Genomic DNA, 16680 nt, shown 5'->3' with positions numbered 1-16680 from the left:
AGAGAGAGAGAGAGAGAGAGAGAGAGAGAGAGAGAGAGAGAGAGAGAGAATAATCATTAAAGAAAAAGAGGCCATGAATTTGAGAGTAAGAGGGGGCAGATGGGAGACTTGGGGAGCATAATCAGGGCTAAGTGATATACTTATATTTAAATTTACTTAAATTTCAAATTAAAAAGAAAAAGAATTGACTTCCCAGGCCTACACTAGAGCTGTAACATTTTTAGAGTTAAAGGTCCTACCACTTAATGCCAGCAGGACTTCTGTGCAAGTCCCCAGTGCCACCTGCTGTGGCTCCTGCCTGCCGTCACTCCCTGCTACTGTGAACGTGCTTCTTGTCATCAACAATTTCTATCACACTAGAGCAAATGATCTCTGGCCAGATGACTGGTGCTACTACAAAGGAGTGTTAGTTAGCAAAGGCCTACATAGCACTTTAAATGCTCTCCTGAAATGTCTATTACATCATGAATACACAGTCATTTAAGATTCATTTCTATCACTACATCTTCAGTGATCTATTTACAGATAAGTACTGGCAAAAATCCTAACTTGCTTGGGAGCATTATCAACTAACAAATTTCAAACCACTAGCTCTTTCTTCTGATACAGACTTAGCCCAAGGCCAATGCTCCAGCCCCTCCCCTAAGGCCCGAGGTACCTGAGTGAGATCTGTAATTCTGGTACAGCTGATGGATCCTCTTGGGCTTTCGAACAGCACATTGTTTGTCTACTGTGTTTCTGCTGGCATAGTGGAACAGAGAGAGCAGGTCACTGAAACGGAAAGCCACGCCTTTCATTATGCTTTGGGCAGTGTCTCCAGTAAGGAACATGGCGTTGGGGTCATTGATGCATTTCATCAGCAGTGCCAGCTCTGCTTGGGTGAAGTCCTGAATCTCATCACCATAAAGCTCATGGATGGACCACGGGAGCACCCTGAGCTTCGACAGTCTCCAGGACAGGTTGTACAGGACATCCTCTTCATCAAAATACCCTTTCTGGGACCTGATCTGTTGATACAGGCAGAAGAGGCTGTAGATCTCACTCCGATCTTCCTTAAAATTGGGGGATCGTTTCCTCCCTAATTTCTTATAGGCTTCTTCAGTCAGTCTCCCATGGGGACAACTAAGAGCCTCAAAAGAACCCTTCAGGAATGATTTTATTTCTTTCCAAATCAGTGCTGGGTTGTAGGAACTTCTCCCTTTGATCATTTTGGGCCATATCTCATTGGTGAACACCTCAAATGTCACATACACCCGGGGATCACTGTCCCCTGTTTGTGTTTCTGTAGCTTTCTCCTCCTCACTGTAGTTCCCATCTGCCTCAACCTCTTCATCATCCTCTTCCCAGCTGGGGATGGTAAACTCTTCCTGTGTGGACCATCCTACAATGGTTCTTTTTAAGCTTCCATCTTCGTTTCTCAGAAAAAAAGGTTTTGGCAGAGAGGCATCCAGCAGGAGGAGAAGCTGTTTAGAAGTCACAAACAGAGGGAAGTTTTCATCCCTCAGGTCCTGGAGTTTGTGGACGTTGGGATCCAGTGGTTTATAGTGACTGGTGGCCTTGGTGGACTTGGAGAGCTCAATAAAATTCCTTTGCACCTCCTGGCACAGGACATGGTTCTTAGTCACAAAGATCTGATGTAGATGCTCCAGCTGGTGTGGGTGGTCCGGCACACATCCCTCTGCTCCTTGGCTGTCCCCTGCTGGATCCACTGTGGCTCCTCCTGCACAGGCTTCACTCTCTTGCTCCTCATCTATACCATCCACTGTTTCCACTTTGATGGAACCCTCCTCTTCCTCATTTTCTTCTTCCTCTCGACCTGGACCCTCTTTTCCTGGTTCTACTTCCAACCTTCTCTTTGGCAAGATCTGTTTGGACAGCAATGGGCTTCCTGCCTGCTCAGCCTTCTCCCAGTAAACATGGAATTTCTTCCAAAGCCTGTACAAGCAACAGGTTGTTTTTCCAGTGCCGCTCCGTCCAATGAGGATGATGGGCTCTAGGGGCTTAGGGTTGAGGTCAATCACGGCGTACTCGAGCTCACCCACTCGGAATGGATACTCCACCGTTGCTGTCATATCATTGAGAATGTTTAAGGCCATGTTGGTACTGAAGCTGTGGAACTTCATGATGTTGTACTCTGTCTCCACAGCACTGGCTGGAGGAAAGTACTCAGGATCTACCTGCTCTAAGCTCTTCTCAGCCTCTGTGTCTTCCACATAGCAGCGGGGTATCCGCTTTTGGATTTTCATGTTAGCTGATACCTGCCCTTTGTTGATACCCTTCAGCTTCTTTCGAAGGACACAGGACAGGCCCCGGGTGTAGGCACTGCAGATAGCCATGATGGAATCTGACAGCTTGCAGTGATCTAAGACAATGTCCCAGATGCGGATGATTTCTGTATAGACCCGCCCTGACTTTTCCAGGGAGTAGGTGTTCCGCTCCGTACCTATAATTTTCTCAGAGTTCTCACTGCACCGAGCAGAGAAGTCGATGGCAAGCTCCCACAGCATCCTGGCACCTTTGTCCAGCTTTGCTTCAAAGAGCTGGATATTCCCTTTTGAGTGTTTCAGCCTCTTCTGCAGGCCCTGGGTCCACTCACCATTTCCCAGCTGCTGGATGGCAAGGATTATTTTCTTCTTTATAACTTTGCTCATAACCTTACTGGACAGCTTCCTCAGCATTTCTGAAGTACACTCAATCTCCCAGGTCATCTTATCAAAGTCTTGCAGACAGCCTTGAATCTCCTGCATGGTCCAGTTCTCCTGATTATCACTGGCTACTTCCAATCTGTTACCAACTGGAACAAGCTGTAAAGCCCCTGGTCCTGCCTGAGCGCCATCCCCAGCCTCAGAGGCAACAGGGTTGTTTCCACTGCAGCCAGAGCTCCCCATCCTCTGGGTTCTCTGGAGTTTGTCTTTCTTTCCTTCTGTGCCCGCTGCTCCCTTGGGAGAGTCTCGCTGAGGAGAGTCCTCGGGGAGAGGCACACCCAGCTCCACCTGCTGGATCAGAACTGTGATGTCCTGTACGAGGCGGTCCCTCAAAGAACGTGTCCTGACGGCTTCAGGTTCCTGCCTGCTCACCTGGACATCAGGGAGACTATCCGTGAGCCCCTTAGGAAGGGTTTTGTCAGCAGTACCACATGGCAAAGACTTGAAGGACGTCTGGGACTTGAGCTGAGGTGTATGGCCAGGGGCAGAAGATCTGGAGAGCCTCCCCAGGTGGGCGGCTGGGTCTTGGCGGTTCTTCCGCCTGCTCTCAGTCAGCGCTTTGTTCCAAGCCAAAAGCAGAGCATCGTTCTTCTTAACCCGGTGCCTAACAGCCTTGCCTGCTTTGTTCTTCAGGTTGAAGTTGATGTCAAACTTCACCAGTAGATCTATCAGCTTCTTCGTGCGCTTCAGCATGCCCTTCTGGAAGAGGAGATGCATCAGTGTGTTCCCGTTGCTGTCTTGGACGTTAGGATTAAGGTAGTAAAATTCGGTAGGGTTGGACAAGAATAAGTCCAACAGGTGGCTCAGGAAGTTAAAGCCAATGTCAGCTGAAAGACACAAACAGAATCCTGTGAGTACAAAGCCATCCTTCTCAGGGGACAGAGGACTCATACAACAATCTGAGGCATCATACAACACTGACCTTCTTTCTCCAAAGACGTGATGATACACATTAAATGATGATGTTCTCAACCAAGGTAATCTGCCCCATGGGAAATATGGCCATGTGGAGGCAGTTTAGTTGTGACAATCAGGAGGGTATATTGGCAACCAATAAGCAGAGGCCATGCACAAGATAGCCCTGTCAACAAATAATTGCTAGCCCAGCAATCGATGGAGCCTCCTAAAAGTACCTGATGATATTATAGCAAGATCCTCTAAGTCAGGGTTCAAACTGATAAAAATCCATGGAAAGTATTGGTAAGCTACTTACAGGCAACTTTAGGACTTAACTCCCTCCCCAGCCCCCACTGTAATCTGATCACTCACAGATATACAATGTCACTAGATCTGGTCAGGAAACGGGCTTCTTCAGATTTTTTTCCCAGATAAGAGAACAAGTAATCAGTTCTAATATCCAGCTTCCTCCTCCAGAAACAGACTGCTTAAAAAAAGAGGCTTACCGTTAATGTCCAGAAAGATGTGGAGCGCTGCATGCAAAGGAGTGTCACCTTCCACGAGAGAAACACTGCGGGGGTCTGCACCCTTGGTCAAGAGAAGAAAAGCTAAGTCAAAGTCCTCGTGTCTCAGGCACATGAGAAGTGGCCTGTCCTGGCTGTCTTGGAGACCCTCAGGCAGCGCTGGAAGGGGAGTAGAATGGGAGAAAGAGGCAGAAAAGAGAGCATCAGGACCCTGGAAGGAGGCAGACTTGCTACCAACGACAAGGGCAAGGGGCCCATCTGACTTCCAAGATGTCCCCCACCTTCCTGAGCAGTACGGCTCCCCAGGCCCTCAAGGAACCCCTGCTCCTCAAGGATGATGTTCTCTAGGCAGGCTCCTCCCGCTGCTCCTGTCCTTCCTCTAGTCCTACCACAGGACCACACTTCCTACCGTGGAGTGAGTACAGGGAACAAGAACAATGGAAATCTTAACGCTCCTAACACCGTCTCCCTGACATAGTCAGGAATCAGGACCTCAGAACACTTCCAAATCTTTGCTTCTCCCCTCCCTGACACACCTCCATTCCACTCACCGCCTCACCTTCTTTTGAGCTCATCCAAACTCCCTTTGCACTGCAGCCTCCATAACCTGCACCCGGAGGCAGCCCATCCCTGTAAATCTGCAGCCCTGCTATACTAGCACCTGATGCTGGAGATGATCTGTGAGTGTTAGCTAAATCAAAGAATAAAACAGGAATTCCGTCACAGCAGTCACTTCTGAGAGGGCAGCACACACAAGGAAGGGGCCTAAAGAAATCACTTGTAAAAGGCACTCCATCTCCCTGTGAGTGGAGCCAATGCCTAGAGGCTCTGTGCTGAGTGCACAGTTGGGAAGCCAGGGACCAGGGTGCTACTACTCTCTATGAAAGATTACAACACAAAGAAGAAAACCACACAGCTGAGGTCCTCTTCCAAAAGCCTGCACACACAAGCTCATTTAATGTATAAAGCAGCTCTAAGAAATATAGACTGAAGAGATTCCCATTTTATAAATGGGTAAGGGTGTGACAGCCTGCGCAAGGTCACACATCTGGTAGGACAAGAGTGGTCATGTGGGGAATACAGGTAGCAAGAGGCTGATATTTCTGATTTCTTTTTTAATTAAATCCAATCTAGTGCAATGTCCTGCACATTCCAGACACACAGCTAACCAATGGATCCTCTTACTAGAATATCCAATGTTTCCACCCATGAACTACTTGGCTATTTCTCTATAAACAAGCATCATAAAATCCCAGTCTACTGATTAGGAAAGAATGCCCCAAGAGTGGACAAACGTCCACATAATGCATCCAGGGTAGAAAAACGGTTTAGCCAAAAGCCAAATAGAATTGACCACTGGGAGGAGCAAAGGCCAAGGACCCTCCACACACATGATGCTCCCCACATAGGAGAAAACTAGGAAAGGACTATCTGGGATTCACAAGACTACAGCATTCCTCACACCAACTCACTTGAAGCCTTCACTGTTTCACGGGGAGAAAAGGAGGTAAAATGTGCTGGTTTCTTGAAAGGAGGGACAGCTGGTGTGTAGTTGAGACTGTCCAGACAAGTCACGGCGCACACTCACCTCCACTGTCAATCAGGCGGCTCAGAAGCTGGGTCTTCCTCTGGTCCCAGGAGCTGAGATGGGGAATGACAGTACAGATGTCCAGGTCCGAGAGGTCACAATCCTTGATGACGCCATTTCTGAGCTGAGGCTGCCCGCTGACTTTGCGGGTGAGGAGCAGAAGCACTTCAGGCCACTTCTGTCTTTCCAGTAAGAATTTGATGAAGGTGGTGGCACAGTCTCCGTTAACGTCACAAACCAGGCCAGCAGGAATTTCTTTCAAAAAATAAAAATAAACTATACTCCAAAAATGGTTCATATGATTTCTCTTCCTCACCCGACTACAATCCTATATGTACATATAATACATACAATATTATATACAATATTATATACAATCCTATATATATATATACAATCCTATATGTACACATAATACATACAATATTATATACAATATTATATACAATCCTATATATATATATATATACAATCCTATATGTACACATAATTAAAGTAGCTTATAAGTCAAAACTTTTAAGTACTGTGTAAGTTTTATGAAGGAATAATGGATTACTTTGGACAAGTTACTTAGCCATGCAGGAACATCAAAACAGGCGTTGACAAAGGAGCTCCAGGATCAAGACTAAAAACACCCAGTGAAGAAGACAGAGTCCAGAATTACGATGTTTGTGAAGACAGAATGCTTGGTTCAGGACAAATACTTGAGTTAGGAAAGGCCTGCCTTCAATTTTTCATAACATTGAGAGTATACTCTATTCATAAACACTGAATTACAGGGAAGTATGATAGAAGAGCTGGAAATCCAAGAAGTGTTAGAGATGAGACAGCAGTGCCTTCCTTGGTCTTCAGTCCCTAACTGACATGGGACGTGAGTATTTCCATCTGACCCTTGATGAGTAGACAGAGCTGATGACTATCCCCTTTCATGATATTGGTGAGTCTTAAGGTTAGAAAAAGATTAAATATGCTTCCGCATTAAGAAGACTGTCAAATTTACTATATAGATGGAACTGGCAGGACGACTCAGTGAGGAAAGGCACTTGTCACCAAACCCTATGATTTGAGTGTGACCCCAGGACCTGCATGGCGGAAGATTGACTCCTACAAGTTGTCCTGTGACCTCTATATGTGTGTCCCCTGACTGATAAAAAATTGCAATTTTTTAAATTTATTTTTTATTAGATATTTTCTTTATATACACTTCAAATGCTATCCCGAAAGTTCCCTATACCCTTCCCCCGCCCTGCTCCCCTACCCACCCACTCCCGCTTCTTGGCCCTGGCATTCCCCTGTACTTGGGCATATAAAGTTTGCAATACCAAGGGGCCTCTCTTCCCAATGATGGCCAACTAGGCCATCTTCTGCTACATATGCAGCTAGAGACACGAGCTCTGGGGGTACTGGTTAGTTCATCATGTTGTTCCAACTATAGGAATGCAGACTCCTTCAGCTCCTTAGGTGCTTTCTCTAGCTTCTCCATTGGGGGCCCTGTGTTCCATCTTATAGATGACTGTGAGCATCCACTTCTGTATTTGCCAGGCACTGGCATAGCCTCATATGAGACAGCTATAACAGGGTCCCTTCAGCAAAATCTTTCTGGCATATGCAATAGTGTCTGGGTTCGGTGGCTGATTATGGGATGGATCCCTGGGTGGGGTAGTCTCTGGATAGTCCATCCTTTCGTCTTAGCTCCAAACTTTGTCTCTGTTACTCCTTTCATGGGTATTTTGCTCCCTATTCTAAGGAGGAATGAAGTATCCACCCATTGGTTTTCCCTCTTCTTGATTTTCTTGTGTTTTGCAAATTGTATCTTGGGTGTTCTATGTTTCTGAGCTAATATCCACTTATCAGTGAGTGCATATCTAATGACTTCTTTTGTGATTGGGTTACCTCACTAAGGATGATATCCTCCAGGTACATCCATTTGTCCAAGAAAAAAATTGTAATTTTAAAATTGCAAAGAATAAAGAATGCCAGTTGATTTTAATTCATTCCCTCTTTCCCTGCACCCCTTCCTCAATCCCTCTCTTAGTACTAGAGGTAGAACAAAGGGTACCTATAGGTACATATAGGTAGGCACTACCACTGAGCTATACTCCTGGCCCTTGTTTGTTTGTTTGTTTGTTTTTAAAGATTTTTAAAAACTTCTTACTGATGTGTGTGTATGTGTGTGTGTGTGTGTGTGTGTGTGTGTGTGTGTGTGAACTCACATCATGCACCTCGATCACACTCATGTCATCATGACCTTGGGGCTGGCTCACCTGCAACCCCCACATCCAGGGCCAGCTCTACTCTGCTGCCTAGGCAAGGAGCAGAGCCTGAAGAAGGTTGGGGGCAGGGCTAGCTCTCCTGCTCTCATGACCACATGGCAAGGAGTGAGGATGGGGAAAACTGACCCTTTAAAAAAAAAAAATATATATATATATATATATATATATATATATATATATATATTGAATTGCATGGGCTGAGTTTGAATGCACTATATAGTCCAGACAGGGCTCATCCTACCTCAGACCCTTAAGAAGCTGGTATTGATTACAGGTATATGCCACTGCTTTTTAGAATCTCAAATGAACAAGCAACTTTTTAGTAGAGTTCATATAATACTGGGGATATATTTACACTGAAAAAATGTGTTCATCTGAAATTCAAATATACGAGGTCCTCTGTACTCGGTCTGACAGTCGCATCACTGAAAACGCTGAGTAAGAAATGAGCCACTCCAGAAAGGGTTCCTGTGATTGCTCTTCTCCCAACTAGAGCAGATGGGAGAGATGAAGATAAAATAAACTTGATTTGTACTTGCTGGCTCTTGCTTTCCACCTTTTTCTAAATCTTTGAAATGAATACTCAATTAATACAACAAGAGAAATTAAGTACAGGTTAGTCTTTCATCTTTCTTTAATAAGGGTCAGAACAAAGTATAAAGGCAAACTTTTAAAATAGACCCCAGCAGTTCTGACCGTCAGAATCTGCTCGTGTCTTCTGGGAGCAGCACACTCCCTGCGGAGGTGAAGGAGTTAGGCCTGAGTCAGTCAAGACTGTCATCCTGGCCAGTCACTGGTTCAGCTGGTAAGATCAAAAATGAAGTCTTGGGCGCAGGATGTTCAAATGGTTTCGAGAGGGATGTGGGAACACAGATCCACATATGCTGATAAGTCAGGGGTCAGAGGCCTGGATCTGGTTCCACTAAGTCTAAGATGAAAGCTGGCCAGAGGACGGGCCGGGTTGAAGATAGAAGAAAATGGATCCAGGCGACAATGAAGCCAATTGGGACATTTCTAGCATATAAGTCAAAATATTTTTAAAAACAACTTAAGCCAGTTTGAGTTGGGGGGAGGGGTGGAACTAGCCAGAGGGAGCACAACAGCACACACAGCCCTCCGAGAAGTAAGGAGGCCGGGGCCACAGATGATGAAATGCAAAGGGCTTTCAAGAAGTAGCATTCCCACCTATAGCCTTTGGAAGAGTTATTGCCAGACTCCAATAATTTAAGTTTTACTTTTACAACGTTGAGTAAGTGTAGTGACATTTTTGAGAATTCTGGAATTTTGATTTCTTTTTAAAACACAGAAATATTATACGACAGTGTTTTTGTTGTAATCCAAGGTGTGGGATTTGGGGCTGGTTTGAACTAGCTGAAGCAGCCATGATCTGCCCAGTGCTCCAGCAGAGGCATGGATTTTCCAGCTACAGATAGTCCCTGTGACTGTGTGACACGTGGAATTCTGGGAACTTTTCAGAGGGTATATAAGTGCTAGGGCAGCAATAGGCGGGGTTGATGGTTGTTGGTTGTTCAGGATTTGGGGGTGGTTGGGGTTTCTTAGTAGTTGTGCTCATAGAAGAAACAAAAGGAAAGAGATTAGATTCAGAGGCCTCTATCTCTCTTTCCCCTCTATCCTTCCTTCTCTCCTATCTAGTGATACGGGGTGAAACCAGAATGAAGGATGGGAAAAAGAAGAACCCACAAGTAGCAAAGGCCAGCTACTAGTAAGTTTACACGAGGACAAGTCAGTTCATGCTTAAGCCCAAAGACTCCCTCCATGTGATTACCCAAAATCTAAGACCTCAAAGGAGGTGGTCCCATCCTAGAGTCTGGGGTGTGCCATTGATATATAAAACTTGGCTCACCTTATATATAACCCATCTTACCTCGACTCACCCTAACAGCTACTGGGGATGAACATTTTAGTGAGGGAAGATGGGCTGGTTACATCATGCAGTTGGCTCCTCGATGGGGCAAAGGGAGAGGGGGACAGGGTGAAAGTACCGGAAACAACCGATTAGTCCAAGGTCACACATCTGACTAATGGTGGAGCCACGTCCAGTACAAAGCTTCAGCTATAACTACTGTGACATGTGACATACCCTGAAAAACATTTGGGAGTTTTCTAGCCATCCTTTCTTGAATACTCAGTAAAGTTTACACATCTCACCCTTAGGAAGCTGATTCAGGGATGGAACTCAGGGCTTTATTCTTGTTAGGTAAGCATTCTACAACTGAGCTACATCTTTAGTCCCTTTTTTTTTGACAGAGTCTCATTATGCATCCCTGTCTGGTCTGTAACTTACTGTGTAGACCAGGCTGGTGTCGAATTCACAAAAATCTGCCTGTCTCTGCCTCCTGAATACTGAGGTCAAAGGCATGTGCCACTCCAAATAAGTACATCTGCTAATCAATAGCCTAAAGTTCCCACTTACTACCTATTTCAGAGGGTGGGAATCCTCTCCTGTTCCTGAAATTGGGACTCACCCCCAACCACAAGACCTAAGGGTTTCAAAGGGTTTCAAATGTACACCTAAGAAAAAATTTCTTTCTCCCAAATGTACTTTATTCTCTACCTATAATGTGTGTGTGTGTGTGTGTGTGTGTGTGTGTGTGTGTGTGTGTGTGTGTGTCCAGGCATTTATTGCAATCCAGGACAGCTCCAGAGAAGCAACCTCCATATGCTCCAATCTTCTCTCACAGGCACTTCTACTGGACCTGCTCCTTCTGATCTATCCACAGATGGTCCCACAGACCCTGGACAGCAAGGAAACAGTTAACTCTCCTAAGACTGGACCAACACCCCATCTCCATTTTCCTAGGTTTCTTAGAGACATGTCACCCCAAAGTCCGCGGGAAGCAGCTAAAGATCACAAGGACCATATTCCTGCTCCACCATCACCTCTTTCTAATTTTTCTGGCATTTTGTCCAGGCTCCACCCCACAGTTACCTGGCAACAACCAGGTGTGCCTGACTTGCTGCTTGCCCCCTTCTCTCTCCTCTCTCTCTCTCTCTCTCTCTCTCTCTCTCTTTCTCTCTCTCTCTCTCTCTCCCTCTCCCTCTCCCTCTCCCTCTCCCCCCTTTCTCTCTCCCTCTCCTACCCTCTCAACTCCCCTCCCCATGCCCTGAATAGACTCTACTCTATGCCTCAGCATGGGCCCACAGAGGTACCCTCTTCCCCCACACCTGACTACACATCCACCAAACATATTCTCTCTCCTTATCTTTTTATAAAACCCAACACATACCCCAAGTTTTTAAATGCTGAACTTTAACTATTTAGAAGCTAAAACCTTCCATAATTATCTAAGGTTTACCATCTAAAGTTCTTTTAGGATTGTTTCCTGATTTGCTCAGAAAGGAAAAAAAAAAGAAGCATTCAATTTTACAATAGCCTAAACAACCTCAGCCAATATCTACAGAAGAGACAAATGACTGTAGCATATAAAAATTATTTCAGCACCAGCTTTTATTGATAGCACTACAAAAACTTTAAGGCACATGAACAAAACAGTTTTCATGAGCCCAAAGTCAAAGTGAAAGCCTATCAATGTCAGGGGCTCACAGAATGCTTAAGAGACCAGAGGAAGTCCAGGCAGAGTTATATTATCTGCTATGCCTTCTCCACACACCTGGATCCCACTTCAACAAATAAAGTCAAAAAGGCAGAAACATATATATGCCAACTTCTGTGGTAAATACCCAGGGACTCCTAATCATAGAGCCTCAGGTGTGAGGCAGCAGGAGGTGTGAGTCACCATGTCACATACTACACAACAACTATCAAAGGCCCCACACCTTAAAGCCCATCTAAGACAGAAAATATGTGTGGCGTTAAGGAGACTGGCTGGTAATATTGAATTTGCCTCTTACCTGCATCCTAAAACCTACAACTACAGCGAAACCAACAGTTTCCTACCAAGCTGGCGGGAGTTTGCCACTTCTCCCTGCGCAGTACCTTTAAAAAGCCTTTCAGGAAGATCATTCTTCCCACAGGAAAATTAGGTTAACATAAAAGTCACAGGAAAATAAACAGGAAAAAAAAAACCAAGCCAAGCCAAGCTATGATTGCAGGATATAGACTAGTTAAGAAGGCAGCTGCAGACTGGAAAACCTCCAGCTTGTGAGGCAGGGGTCATAAAATGTTATAAACAACACAGAGGTTTAGAAGGGCCATTCTAAATGTGACAAATGGTGTCCCTGAATGAAGGCTGCAGGTGTTTCTTTATTATGTAAGATTTCTGTTCCTTTTTTCAAAAGTTCCATAAGCTTAGTATGAAACAAAAGAAACATCAGAAAACAAAATTGTTTGTATGCTGTAATCAAAGATTTTTTTAAAAGATGACTATTGGCTTAAACATAAGCAAGAAAGGCAAAATGAAAATATACCAAAGAATAATTAACAACACATTGGTGTTGGTACACAAAATCCCATTTTTACAAATTTTCTACAGTGATCATATCTAGTTAATAAAAATAAAAATATTTGAAATCAAAATTTAAAAGAACTTCTGAAATTGCAATAGAGCTCAGAATTTGTCAAAAATAGACACAAATCATTTCAAAAAGAGACTTCAGTTTTACCCAAAGACTACACTCAAGGTATAAAAGACAAAACTAATAAGTTTTATTACACACAGTTGACTCAAGCTAACATATCAGTCCCAATTTATAAAAGAAAAGGAAAACCAAATACCTACACATAGAATAACAGACTAAATGACCAGTTCCCAGACCCATCAAGTTTCCTGATAGGCGAATCCACGGGAAATTAGTATTTGCTTTCCTACATTTCATGAATTTTCTTTAAAATTCTAGTTTACAAAAAAAGAGGAAACATAACTGACATCCTAGAACCACAGCCTGCGGCTGCACTCACTGACAAGGGGCGCTCTCCTGGCAAAAAACAGCCAGCTCCCCTTCAGAGCTGGACCCGAGCTCATTAGGCAAAGCCTGGGGTGGGTATGAGATCACAGGCAGCAGCAGATAAAGGCTCCTGGTCCTAGTCCTAAGAAAAGGCCTAGCAGCAGCAACCAGAGCACATGGACAGGATGCCATCTGGTGGTGGCCATCAAGAGCTGTCAAAGACAATTTTACAATCTTGATTGATCAAGATTAAAGCTTTATTGCTCAAAATGGCATTCCCTGGTGAGAGGTGAGAAATGCTGAATCTAGTGTTCCTCTTAACTTCCCAAACCAACATTGAGAAGTATCTGGTCTTGAGAACAGTAGAAATATTGAGCAAAATCATGTGTTTCTCACTTGATGCCAAAGACCACACTATCCAAAGAGATCAGTCCCACCAGCAGTAAATGGTGTCCACAATGTACAGAAACAGTAAATGGAGAAAGCGTTGTCAGTCCTGTTCTGTAAGCGTGTTCATTCATCCAGGTACAAAACCAACAAGCCCTGTCCTTACAATGCTGAGCTCAGGACCACACGTGTAAAAACTCATCGGATCACACAGCAGACTGATCAAGATGGATTCACGAGCCCACAGGGCGGATTCTCCACAAACTAGTACTTTTACTTGTCCTCTCAGTTGATGACAATGTGGAGGTAGAGCCCACACTAGTAAAGTTAGATTCATCTTCACGCCAGTACCCCAACACCCTTTTCCTTGGCTTCTTCATCTTCTCAACTCCTGTTTGGATATAAAGGCCTCTTGAAGGGCTAAAATTTAAAAGTAGTCAGATACAGTGACCATTAGCTTACTTATATAAATACATAAACCATATACATTAATAGCCATATGTGACTAATGGCTATCATGAGACTAGAGACACAGAACACGTCCATCTCCTCAGACATCACATTACATGGAGCTGATTTAAAAAAAAAACTATTCCATTCTCATTATTTAAATTGTACAAAGGGAAAAATCTTAAAAACAAAATAGATGTAGGCAACTCCAGGCAGCTATATACCTTCAAAGGGATGTGTGGTATGTCATCCTCCTCAGAACTGCATTCAAGGACAAACTTGTAGGAGGACACTTTGATAAATACAGGAGAACTCAATTTACAATCCCTTCCTGCCACTAACTTCCTTTTCTTGCTTGATTAGATCCTTTTATATTTTCACTTTTAATTCTGTGTTTCTCTATTGTCGTTCTTTCACTATTTCATCATAGCAAGAAATACCTCCATACTCAATGTTCTAAGACACTTCTGCACAATCAGTACTGAGAGCTGGGTCCGGTGAGAGCTGGGACCAACTGAGAACTAGAGCTCTGCATTGGACTGCAAGCACTGCTACCAGGCTGCCTGGGGAGACAGCTAGCAGTCCTGGAATACTCTGCATCCCTCTTCTGCATCTTTCCTGCCAGTGAGTACAACTTAACCCTGTGAGCACAATGAAGACAAGCATAGAGTCCACTGAGCCTAGTCTCTTGGTTCCAAAACCAGCTACTTAATTAATGTCAGAGAAGAGCAGGAGGAAGGCTGTCTCAGAGTTAGGGTATGGCTCAGAGGTAAGCACTACTTAGCAAGGATAAGGCTCTGGGTTCCAACCCCAGCATCACGAAAAATAAATAAAGCCTGACTCAGATAAAATGCTTTTAGGGTTAGATGATGTTAAAAGGCTCCATTAAAAAACTACATTTGAGCTATTCTAAGAATTAAGACAAGAATTAATAATATTTTGTAAACATGTCAGCCACTTCAATCTACTAACAGTCCTTTTTAGTTATCCTAAAACTTCAAAATTCATAGGCAGAGTAACCTCTTTTGATACTTTAGATTTCTAGAATTGGGAGGGCCATTCTGAAACTGAGATTATATAAACAAGCTATCAGAAAGCATGTCACAATTGTTGGTTAATTACACTGCCCTACAGAGGGAGAAAAATCTCAATTTCTTAAAACATGAATACAGTAAAAAAAAAAAACCTGGTCTATCACAGTCTGAAGGGTGGGCATCCATGGGAAGGAGGGAGGATTGAGATGCCACAAATGTTTCCCTCTTCTTATTATCATGGCCTCAAGAACACAACAGAAGGGACTTTAAATAGTAAGTAAAAGCTAAAACAATCTCCCCAACAACAACAACAACAAAAATTACCTTATGGAAGCTGAAGAGCTAGCCCAGGGGGTTAAAAATACTTATTGTTCTCCAAGAGTACCCAGGTTTGATTCCCATCTCCAACACAGTCACCTGTAACTCCAGTTCAAGGGGATCTGACACCCTTGTCTAGACTCTTGGGGAACTACATCTACATGGTGCACTTACACCCCTGTAGGTAAAACACTCACACCCGTAAAACAAAATAATAAATAAATCTTTCAAAAACCTCATTAAACTCTGCCAATTCCAAAATCCTGAGATGACATCAGACTGTCTCCCAAGGCGGCCTTCATTTCCCCGTACAAGGGAGAGGATGGGTCTTTCTGAGGAATTTAAATACCTCGGGGATACAAACAGCAACCATTTCATCTAATCTTCCATTTACAAATGTAAGAGGCAGAAGAATGGAGAGATGGTTAAGAGGAAACAATAGCATCAGGGAGAAGCAGGAAACAGAAGAGCAAAATCTCAAAAGTAACAGAAATAATCCCGGGTGGGGGATATATCCTCGAATGTAATCCAAGATGACGCAGGTGAGATCCACTATAGTAAGAAGCATGCTGGAGAGAAGGTTCAGCTTCTAAAAGCACTGGCTGCCCTGCTAGAGAACCTGGGTTCAATCCCAGCACCCACAAGGCAGCTCACAACCATGTGTAACTCTAGTTTCTGTGGATCTAATACTCTCTTCTGGCCTCTGAGAGCAGCAGGCACACCGAGGTGCAATGATATGCATGCATGCAAAACAGTCATACACATAAAATAAAATTTCTCAAGAAAAAAAATCAAAACAAGAAAGAATTCTTAGAAATTAAAATCATGGTTTTCCAAATCTTAAATTGTAGCAGTAAACAATGGGGATTATTAACAGGAAAAGCTGAAGAATCAAGTGTATGCATGAGAGAGGGAAGTAGATAAACACACAACTGGCAAATCCAGCCAATGACTCAATAGTAGAAAGGGGGGGCAGATAAAATGATAGGAAATATTTTCCCTGAGCTAGGAAAGGCAGATTAGATGGAAACAAACTAGCAAGTGTCACAGAAGAATAAGTAAAGACCTCCATCCTGATATATATTCCAAGGAAATTTCAGAACTCAAGGACACGGAATGTTCTAGAAAAGGAAAAAAAATGACTAACATCAGACGTCTGATCGGTGGCAACAGAGGCTAGAAGGAAATTAAATAATTTTTTCAAAGTTGTCACACAATTTTATAGAATATTGTATAAATCTAAAGATACAATGGATTCACAAATATACCAGAAAAGGCTGCCACTAAATGAAGGCGGGTTCCTGATGGCTAATCATGGGGCTGGCGACAAGACAGGGCAAGGCAAGGGCAAGCTGCTGTCAATAAAACGGGATAACTATATCCAAATTAGTAACCAATATGAAGAGAAAGACAGTTTCAAACACTCCATAACTTTACCATTCATGCTTCCTCCCTAAACAACTTAACTCGTGTAGGAATTCTTGCAAACCGAGAAAGACATCTCTAGGTAACAGGAAGTATAAGGGTCATGCATGAGTCCAGGGCATCATCCTGAGTGAGGTAACCCAATCACAAAGGAACTCACACAATATGTACTCACTGATAAGTGGATATTAGCCCAGAAACTTAGGATACCCA

At 43.7% G+C, this 16680-nt stretch overlaps 1 protein-coding gene across 2 annotated transcripts in view; it reads right to left on the bottom strand.

The window, feature by feature from the left end:
- Positions 1–16680, bottom strand: part of Trank1 (tetratricopeptide repeat and ankyrin repeat containing 1) — an 83111-nt gene that overhangs the window by 28600 nt on the left and 37831 nt on the right. For both annotated transcript variants that reach the window (XM_029481802.1, XM_021172715.2), the window contains exons 9-11: positions 5715–5969; positions 4109–4285; positions 659–3532 (exon numbers count right to left, since the gene is read on the bottom strand). In XM_029481802.1, the coding sequence (XP_029337662.1) occupies positions 659–3532; positions 4109–4285; positions 5715–5969 (3306 nt within the window). The remainder of the gene's footprint in view (positions 1–658; positions 3533–4108; positions 4286–5714; positions 5970–16680) is intronic.

Source organism: Mus caroli, chromosome 9 (assembly GCF_900094665.2).
Source record: "Mus caroli chromosome 9, CAROLI_EIJ_v1.1, whole genome shotgun sequence".
NCBI classification, from domain to species: Eukaryota; Metazoa; Chordata; class Mammalia; order Rodentia; family Muridae; genus Mus; species Mus caroli.
This window is presented reverse-complemented; position numbering and strand designations above follow the sequence as displayed.